The sequence below is a fragment of the Trichechus manatus genome, unplaced genomic scaffold (assembly GCF_000243295.1).
Source record: "Trichechus manatus latirostris isolate Lorelei unplaced genomic scaffold, TriManLat1.0 scaffold00210, whole genome shotgun sequence".
Taxonomy (NCBI): domain Eukaryota; kingdom Metazoa; phylum Chordata; class Mammalia; order Sirenia; family Trichechidae; genus Trichechus; species Trichechus manatus.
This window is the reverse complement of record NW_004444146.1, coordinates 2,699,783-2,710,592: the sequence shown is the minus strand read 5'-3', so window position 1 is coordinate 2,710,592 and position 10,810 is coordinate 2,699,783. Positions and strand designations below refer to the sequence as shown.

Here is a 10,810-nt window from a genome sequence, read left to right as displayed (position 1 = left end):
ATCACTTTGTTGTAGTTTGGGAGAATAAGTACTTCTATTCCAAATCTTCATGTATAATTAGAACATTAATATGTTTATTATCTCACTAACAAACATTTATCCTGCTCCTGAAGTGCATTTAAGACTGTGCTGAGTCCTGAGGTAACATTATGTGTCAGATATATCAGTAGAAGACAAGACCTGGCTACTCCAGGGGAGCCACATCATATAGTTCTTGGCATGTGTACCTGCTGCCACGCAGAAGTGGGTTGACTGCGCAGCTAAGGGAGCTTAAGGTTCAGGCCCTTCATTTGCATTGGCCCCTTCTAAATGAATTTTTATTTCTGTATTTTGTATTCTCTTCCTTCAGAAGGCTCCCCTAAATTGTATAAGCTTCCAAAAACCCAAAACCAAACCAACTGCTGTCAAGTTGACTCCAACTCATGGCGCCCGCATATGTGTCAGAGTAGGACTGTGCACCATAGGGTTTTCAATGACTGATTTTTTGGAAGTAGATCATCAGGCCTTTGTTCATAGGCATCTCTGGGTGGACTCCATCCTCCAGCCTTTTGGTTAGCAGTCAAGCACGTTAACAATTTGCACCACCCAGGGAGTCCTGTATAAGCTCAGGTTCCACAAAATCTGAATCTTCCCCTGCTGCTGTTATTCTCTTTCCTCGCAGCCAAAGATCTACAATAAGTTATCTACACTTGATCTTTATTTTCTCACCACCCACTCATTCTTCAATTCAGTCTAATCTTGATTCCTTCCATTCCATTCAGCTGAAATTAACCTAAGATTAATCACTTCCATCTTATAAAGAACATTTTTTCATTTCACTTTGCCTGATACAGCGGCAGTCTTTTTGGCCTCAGTCACACACCCCACTTCCCTGGTTTTCCTCCTACTTCTCCGGCTGCTCCTACTCTGCCTAGCCACAAAAGGTTGTAGTTCCTCAGCCCACTTTTCTTGTGAATTTGTTACCCCTCTTGAAGGGCAAGACCAGTTCACAGGCCAGCTCCAGAATACAGTGGGCTGAATCATGAAGTTTGATCCGTCCACAGGCGATTCCAAATTGCAGAAGCACGGCTCTGTCCCTGGAGGGTTTTCCTTTACATCTACTAAGGAAGAAGTTGTATCGTACTGGAAAACACTAGTACTCAAACCTATATAATGTAAATGATATGAGAGATGAAAGTTTGAGTCTTGACAATTCATGTTTCTTTGAACTTAGAACTGAATGTGTTGATAAATGCTTTGGTGTTAATTTGAAATTGCCTTTTCTGTTTTTAAATAGTAGTAACTTTCACAGAAAGTCATTGCTACAGCCCCAAAGGGACTTACACTGTTTATGGTGAATTCATTGGTTTTGAACAGCAAACAGGTATTCAGTTGGAAGAGAGGATAAAAAACACATGTTCTGCCTACAGGAGAGTGAGAAAGGAGAAAGGTAAACAAGCAGACCATGGTTATCAGGTGTGATGAGGGCTCTGGGTGCTGTTGAGCACACTGAACAAAGCTCATTGGGACAGACAGGAAGTCTCCCTTGAGGAGATGAGGACAGCACCCAGCTTTACAGGATTAGCTGTAGGAGTTGTAAAGAAGGTGAGAAAGGGCACTGCAGACAGAGGGGATAACAAATTCACAAGGGAAGAGGGCTGGCATACTCAGGGAAATGCAGGTAGTACAGTAAGATACATGCCTTTTTACTGGTGGATTAGGAGGGGCAGTAATTTGCCCAAAGTGAAGATAGAAATGTGGTGTTGAGAAACATGCTGAAGATGTGAGCTGAATCTGGCCGGGAACCCACATGTGGGCGGTGGGGAGGCCCACTTGAGGCTGGCACTGGTCTGCTTGGTATGTAGTTTCTCTCCAGCAAGGCACAGCATTCTGGGAGTAGGAGTGGAAAGAGGCAAGCCATTGAATCCATCCAGAACGACAAGAGGGCAAGCAAGGGACTTGAAGGCACTGACATCAGTGTATTCAAAACGGTGGATTTTAGGCTGGGGAAAAAAATGAGGATTTAAAGGACTATTTAGGAGAAGGTGAATGAGAATCAAGGGATTGGAAAGTTCTAGATGATGGCAAAGAATAGGTCTAGTGGGAGTGAAGAATGTAGTGATCATGAAAATTGCTCACTTTCCTAAAATGTCTTATTCTAAATTTATGGCTACTTAGGCAAGATGCAAGATCTATTACATGTTTGATTTGATAATTTTTCAAGTTACATGGGCATTTGTCTTTATTAATTTTAATTATTTAGCACTACATAATTCTTTAATGGATGCTGGAGATTACCGATCTATAGATAGATGAAAATTGAGCTTTGAAATAAAATCAAATTATAGATGTTTAAATTCCTATTTTATTACATCCTTTTTAGATTTTATTTTGTTTCTGCATGCAAAGGAATTGGTGGGGCTATGACAGAACAAAATTTCAAGGAAGGTTTCTTTTCTAACAGAAAAAAACTTGAATATGTTTACATATATTTGAAAGTTCTAAGTTTTAGCAGAGTGTTTTCACTTTATAGAAATGAGCCTTAAATTATTGAAAAGACTGTTTTTTTCTTTTCAGCGGACCACAATGTCAATAACCTCATCCATGATCTAATAATTTATAAATATCTGGGGAGTTGTCAAGGTTGAAGGGGTAAATAATTTGTCCTTTGAACTAAATATGAAGTTACAGTAACATTATTGAAAATTTAAATAAAATATCACAACCTTAAGGTGTTTTAATTCAATTATAGAGTAAATATTTATCAAAACATGTCCTTTTCTGTCCACTAACTATCCTGCATTTGGGTAATGAAACCATTATGCATATGAAAATTTGGAAGTATGACTTGAGGCAGATTCAGTGTTAATACATAAAATCTAATACTTAGTCAAAACACAAAATAACCATAGAATACAAAAAGAAACCTGAAAATATCACACGTTGGAGATATTTTTTATGTTTTAAGGGTGGGTTTTGATCTAAGAAAGCAGTCGACTTAACAGATCTTTGGTATTTTGTGAGATTTTAATAGTGTATTTTAAATGTTGAATTTCAAAGGCTAGATTGTATTTTTCCCCAAAAAATATTTTAGATTTAAACTGTGACTGGTGTAGGAAATATACCTTTGACAGATTCTGTTCCTCTTGTCTTCCATCACCCTTGACCTATGTTTAAGCCCTGAATCTTCACATCAAGAAAAATTACTGTACTAGGTTTTTAAGTTGTTTATGTAAGCAAAGCTTTTACTGCATTTTTCAAGTACAGTGTCATTTTGAGTATTCTGTAAGAAGAACTATCCAAGGTCTTTTAAGGCATGCTTTGAACCCTTTCCTTAAAAAGCAACTCAGTCTTTTTTCCTATAGAGTGAATTCTCAGGTAGTAATAAATTTGAACCCAGCTTGTAGGAAAGTAGTAATAAGAACAGTAAATCCTAAGAGAGGTACAGTATTATTAATTTTAAAAATCAGCTTTTAGTTCTATTCAGTTTGAAGTAATATTGCTTATTCTTTTAACCCTGTCTTCTTACTGCTCTAGCGCATAAAGTCTGGCAGAGATGGCAGTGGGGGTTCCCGTAGCAAAAGAGAGGGAAGTGCTGGCAGTGGTAAGTAGTTCTGTTACCTTGAAATACTAGATTTGGCAGATTTCTACCACATAGACTTCTAGAAAAATCTTAAAATAATCCAAAAGTGCCCTTTATCTGTTTATTTGTTCGTTTTCTTTGTGCACAGTAAAACCTCACTCTAATTTGGTAAGCCATCAGTCTGATATGTGAATGAGCGTTTGTAAATGTTGGGAGATTTTTAGTTCTTTAATAACCATACCTGTTTCTGCTAGTTGATTAATAATCAAGCTTACGTTAAGTGGATTATCATAGAAGACATAGTAGTGAAGTTTTACTGTGTTAACATTTTTTCAGTTTTCACTTAAAGAAAATACCATGAGAAGTAGGATGGTCTTATAGAATGCTGACAGTCAATAATCTTTTGTCCCACTTGTGACAGAGTAGCAGGGGTAGGGGTCTCGGTACCATGCTTTCAGGGGACATCTAGGTCAATTGGCATAGCAAAGCTTATTAAGAAAATGTTCTGCATCCTACTTTGGTGAGTGGCATCTGGGGTCTTAAAAACTTGCAAGCAACCGTCTAAGATGCATCAGTTGGTCCCAACCACCTGGAGTAAAGGAAAATGAAGAACACCAAAGACACAAGGAAAGTATTAGCCCAAGAGACAGAAAGGGCCACATGAACCAGAGACTTCATCAGCCTGAGAGTAGAAGAACTAGATGGTGCCCAGCTACCACCAATGACCACCCTGATGGGGAACACAACAGAGAGTCCCAGATGGAGCAGGAGAAAGGTGGGGTGCAGAACTCAAATTCTAGTAAGAAGACCAGACTTAATGGTCTGACTGAGACTGGAGGAACCCTGGAAAACATGGCCCCTGGATTCTCTATCAGCCCAGAACTAAAACAATTTCCAAGGCCAACTCTTCAGACAGGGATTGGACTGGACTGTGGGACATAAACTGATACTCGTGAAAAGTGTGCCTCTTAGCTCAAGTAGATACAAGAGACTAAATGGGCAGCTTCTGTCCGGGGATGAGATGGGAAGGCAGAGAGGGTTAGGAGCTGGTTGAATGGACATGGGGAATCAGGGGTGGAAAGGAGGAGTGCGCTGTCACAGTACTGGATGAGCAATTAGAGTCACATAACAATGTATGTATAAATTTTTGTATGGGAAAAATTTTTTAAATATCTTTTGTCTCACTTGGAGTATAGAAGTAGTACTGGTCTGGTAAAATTAGGAGACATGGTTCTAGTCCCATATGTCTTTGGCCAACCACTTAAATTCTGTAGACCTCAAGTGATTCAGAAAGTCCTTTGCATCTCTAAAATTCCTTGCCTCTATGACTTGCGACATCATTACTTACTAAGAAGTTTTAAGCTTTCCTTCCCTTCTTCCCCCATAAACAAAATCTACCTTCTTTCTGTACTTCAGGGGATAATATAAATTAAACTTAGTAGAAATATGGTGGTCTTGAAGTTAATTGAAAAACAAACACTAAGTTTGGATCTGTAAATATGCTTACCATCTCCCACATTGACACTTGAGACCATTGTGCACATATGACCCAGGTCCTAACTGCATCTCTTACATCTGCATGTGGTCTAGGAGTCAGGACCTAGTTTAGGTAGGCCTTTCATTCACTCACCATTTCATTCATTCACTCATCCAACATTTATTGGATACATAACATGTGCCAGGCACTATGCTGAGTGTCAAGAACATAGGGATGGATAAGCCATGGTCCTTGTGCTGGAGCAATTTAAAATCCATTTAAAAAAACAGATACATTTCTGATGTTGCTGAGAGTGACGGAGAAATGCACATGTGTTGTCTGATTTCCTAGGGGTAGAAACGGCAGTTGACACAAAGATTCCTTCTTGAATTTAGAGCACTGCTTTGTGAATATGTTTAGACAGTTACAATCAGTGGCATCTAGTTCTGACCAAACCACCTGATTGTCCAGGGATCAGTCCAGCTTCTCCAGCTGAATCTCAACGACCTGACCTGTTTACCCTTAGGCCACAGGAGCCCCGAGCAAGAGCTTGAGAAATTAGTAGAAGCATTGAACCTCAGTCCCAAATACAGTCTGCCACGTCCATGAGTAGCAATTTTGTCTCTTCACCCCTCCATGATGAATTCTACTATCTCCGTGTTGTTGTTATCGTGTGTCATGAAGTCGATACCAACCCATATGTTACAGAGCAGAACTGTTTTCTTGGCTGTAATCTTTATGGAAGCAGATTGCCACACCTTTTCTTGCACAATACCGTTAGGTGGTTTTAAATCACTAATTTTGGTTACCAGCCAAGTGTACCACCCATGGACCTCACTATCTCCTTACTGTCTCTCAATCTCCAGCTGTATCTTCATTTCCTAATACCCTACCACCAACAACTCCTACTTAATCTATTTGCTTGGCCATCTGGGTTGGATTTAGCTGAGTCCTGAGTTTGAGAGATCAGGTCTAACAGTTCTCCATAAGCCAGAGAAAGCTCTATACAGGTCCACAACCCATTATCCAAAATCTCTGGGGCCAGATGTGTTTTGGAATTCAGAATTTTTTGGAGTTTAGAAAAGTAATATGTGCAGTAGCCATATATCATGTAACACATTATTTCTTATTAATTCAGTTAAACATATAAATATTCACACTAAGGATAAATGACTTTATCAAAGGTAAATAGCTTCAAATCAGGTCAAGTTTTATACCCAGTGAGTTCAGGTGTTACCACCAAATGAGTTGCAACGAAACTTGGTTTTCAGAACTTTTTGGAATTATAGATGAAGGATTATGGGCCTATACCAAAAATGTTCATTACAACCAAGAAATCAACAGAGAAGGCATTGTGCATCAATTAAAGAAACTTTGGGAGGTTTAGCAGACCAACTTGATGCTGTTACCTTGCTCATAGAAAGCAGAAATATCTGATAAGAGCTGTCTTGAAATTGACTGTTCCTTTAAGGAGATAATCGTCTTGAGTGACTCCTAAGGAAGTGTTGATTATTTATAAAAATTATAGGACCAGCTTCACCATCCTCTAAGGATCTTACACTTCCCTTTGAAAATCTTAAGTTCAGTATAACCAATGAAGGCAGAGCCAAGATGGTGCTGTAGACAGAAGCTCCACGCCATCCTTCCACATCAAAGACCTGAAAAACTAAGTAAAACAGAAACAAACGTCAATCCTGGAAACCTAAGGGTCAAATGAATAGATAAAGAACTCAACCAAGCACTGAATGGACTAAGAAACTGACAGAGAACAGAGAGCGAGGAGAGATATGAGCAGAGGTCCCCTATCAGCTAACACAGCATGGATTCGCCATCTTGGACTCCTGCCAGAGATTGGCAGACGAGGAATACAGGAAAGCAGCATCACGGAGCTCCCAGCAGGAGACAGAGCACCCAGTAACCAGCAATACATGCTTTATCACCCCTCACCTTTCTTCCCCCTGCACAGCCTACGCTGCTTCCCAGCTGGCTGTAGTTGCTCGGCCAGCTGGGAGGTGCCAGCTCCATGCCGCTTGGATTCCTGCTGCCCACACCATCCAGCTCCTTCAGTGCCATTTCTTTGTTGTTGGTGTTGCCTTTTTTGGCTTCTTTTGGTTTCTTCCCTGCCCCTCACCTCCTCCTGCTCCTTTCTCTCGGACACCTGGCTCCATGTGCCATCTTTGCTTTTTCTTGACAGGATGTGAAGTGCTACTCGGCTGGGGAACTGCTTCCCCGGTCTGCAACGCCACGCTGTGGGATCCCCCAGGCCTTTTTGTTTGTTTTGTTTTGTTTGTTTTCTTTTTGTGGCTTGGTAGCTCCCTCTATCTGGGCTGTACTGTGCGGCTTGGGAGCCATTTCCCCAGTCTGCACAGCCACACTGGTGGGATCCCTGGGAGCTTTTCTTTCTTTTTATTTCTTTTAATTTTTAATTTTTTTCCTTTTCTTTTTTCCTTTTTTTTTTCATTTCTCAGTTTCTCGTCTCTCTCTGCTTACCTTCTTTTCATGTCTTCTGAATACCTGGTGCTGTGTGCCATCTCTGCCCCTTCAGGCTGTCCTCTGCGACTTAGGAGCCACTTCCCTGGTCTGCGCAGCCACACCAGTGGGATCCCTGGAGGCCTTCCTTTTTTTATTGTTGTTTTTCTTTTTCTTTTCCATTTTTGCTTTTTGTTTTTTTTCATTTCTCAGTGTCTCATCTCTCTCTGCTTTCTTTCTCTTCCTGTTTCCTGACTACCTGGCACTGTGTACCATCTCTGCCTCTTCTAGATGGCCTATGCCCCGAGGCCTGAGAGCCACTTCCCTGGTCCCTGGTGGGATCCCTGGGGGCATTTTTTCTTTCTTTTTTTTTTTCCTCTTTTCCTTTTTGTTTTTCTTCATTTCTTGGTTTCTCATCTCTCCACTCCCAACAGCAAGCTCCCTCAGCACTTTTTTTTGTTTTGTTTTTGGCTCCTGTTTCTCCTTTCTCTTTTCTTTCCCATACCCATCTTAGCTGCACACATCACAACCTCCCCCTTCCCTCCTGCCTACCTGCACCATGTGCAGAACATCACACCTCCAAGCAGCAGAGGCACAGCCTACTGGAACCTGCCCTGCACTGACCCCTGGCCAGCCCTGTCAGCCCTGGTACCTGTTATAAATAACCCATCCCAGCCCCTCCCTGTCAACTGAACCTGACCTGCTGCACCATAGCTGAGCAACTGGCCCTGCCCATTGGACAGGGAGGTGAAAAGTATCATGCCCACAGACCAAGCAAACAACAGAGAATGCACAGTCCACCTGCTCAGACATAACCAAATAAAACAAAGAAGCAGGATGAAATAAATCTATAATCAATAAATGAATAACTACTGAATGTCCTGAAGGCAGCAGACAATATCAAAACATAAACGCAGGACAGGATGATTCCAGTAGGACACACAATAAAACACCAGATGGCTTTCCAGCAGAAGAAAAGGCAATAGACCTACCTGATAGGGAATTCAAATCTCTAATATTCAGAACTGTGCAAGAGTTGAAGCAAAAAGCAGACAAAAATGAGGAAAAAATGGACAAATTCATGGAAAAGGCAGACCAATTCGTGGAAAATAACAGACAAAAAAATGGAAGAATTCAGGAAAATAATACAGGAACAAAATGCTAAAATAAATTCACAACTAGAAATCATACAAAAACAATAATTAGAAATAAAAAAGATAAACAACAAGGTTTCATAAATGGACAGTGTCATGGAAGGGCTGAGGAGCAAGTCTGAAATAATGGAAGACAGGATCAGAGAAATTGAAGACAAACACTTGGAGGCAAATCTGTTTGAGGAAAAATCAGAAAAAAGAACAAAGAAAAATGAAGAAACCCTGAGAATTATGTCAGATACAATCAAAAGCAAAAATTTATGAGTCAACGGAGTTCCAGAACAGGGGGAGAAAACAGAAACACAGAGAAGATCATTGAAGAATTGCTGACAGAAAACTTCCCTAATGTCATGAAAGACGAAAAGCTGACTGTCCAAGAAGTTCAATAAACCCTATATAGGATAGACCCCAAAAGAAAATCACCAAGGCATATCATAATCACACTCGCTAAAACCAGAGACAGAAGGAATCCCAAGAGCAGCTTGAGAAAAACAAAAAGTCACATACGGGGGGAAACAGTAAGACTAAGCTGTGAGTAGTTGGCAGAAACCATGCAGACAAGAAGGCAATGGGATGACGTATGTAAAACCTTGGAAGAAAAAAATTGCCAACCAAGAATAATATATCCTGCAAAACTCTCATTCAGATACAATGATGAAATTAGGACATTTCCAGATAAACAGAAATTAAGGGAATATGTAAAAACCAAACCAAATTTACAAGATGGGAGTCCTTCGATCTGAGAACAAACAACATCAGACCACAGCCTGAATCTAGGATGCAGGATCGCACCAGCCAGAAATCAATCTAGGATATGAACTCTCAAAGACTATTCAAAACCATAAGATTTACAGCAGATAACCAGAGAGGTTAATCAGTAAATGACAACAACATTAGAACGATAAAAGAGGGAATAAATTGTGTAGGTATAGAACTTTCTAATGGAGAGGAAGGCAAGACAATATCTAATAATAGACTGGTTCAAATTTAAGAAGATGGGTAAATTTTAAGGTAACCACAATGAAAGTTAACAAACCTATTCATCAAAATAAAGAAGAAAAACAAAGTCTCAATAAAAACAAAAGAAATGAAAATCCACAAACAAAAGGAATTCAGTACAGAAGAGTAAGAGGAACAAAGAAAATGTCCACACCACAAAAAAAGCACTACAAAATGACAGCAATAAACTCACACCTATCAATAATTACACGGAACATAAATGGCTTAAATACACCCATAGAGACATAGTAACAGGACAGATTAAAAAACAGGATCTGTCAATATGCTGTCTACAAGAGACACACCTTAGAAACAAAGATGTAAATTTATTAAAAATCAAAGGATGGAAAAAAATATATCAAGCAAACAGGTACCAAAAAAGAGCAGGAGTGGCAATACAAATCTCAGATAAAAGAAGACTTTAAAACAAAATCTACCATAAAAGACAAAGATGTACACTATATAATGATTAAAGGGACTATCCATCATGAAGACATAACCATAATAAATATCTATGCACCCAATGACAGGGCTCCAAAATACATAAAAAAAAAAAAACTCTAACAGCACTGAAAAGACAAATTGACCATTCCACAATAATAGTAGAAAACTTCAACACACCACTCTCAGTAAAGGACAGAACATCTAGAAAGAAACTCAACAAAGATACAGAAGACCTAAAGGGCACAGTCAGCCAACTTGACCTCACAGAGTAGAACTGCCCTATTTGTGGTGTGTGCTTTCCCAACCCCCACCCGTCATCGCCCCGGCTCGGCCTCCTCTGCTTCCCACGGCCACGGTCTCTTGACCGGGAAGCCCCGGCTGCTTGGATTCCACACATCCAAGCGGGCGGCTCTCTGGGTGCCATTTGTTGGCTGTTGGTGTTGCTTTCTTCCATTTATTTTGATTTCTTCCTTGCCTTTGTCCATCTCCCACTCCTTTCGCTCCAGTGCCTCGCTCTGTGCGCCATCTTTGCTTCTTCCTGAGGGGCTGCAGAGCACCGGCAATTTGTGATATACGCTTTCCCACTCTCTGCCCTTCTTCACCCATACTCGGCCCCCTCTGCTTCCCACGGACATGCTCTCTTGTCTAGAAACACCAGACCGCATTAGCTGGCTCTCTGAGTGCCATTTGTTGGCTGCTAGTGTT

General features: G+C 40.4%; 1 protein-coding gene across 4 annotated transcripts in view; it reads left to right on the top strand.

Moving 5' to 3' along the window:
* The window catches only part of IFT88 (intraflagellar transport 88), a 224,900-nt gene that overhangs the window by 189,889 nt on the left and 24,201 nt on the right, over nt 1-10,810 (top strand). For all 4 annotated transcript variants that reach the window (XM_004388400.2, XM_023742461.1, XM_004388399.2 and 1 more), the window contains one exon: nt 3,517-3,583. In XM_004388400.2, the coding sequence (XP_004388457.1) occupies nt 3,517-3,583 (67 nt within the window). The remainder of the gene's footprint in view (nt 1-3,516; nt 3,584-10,810) is intronic.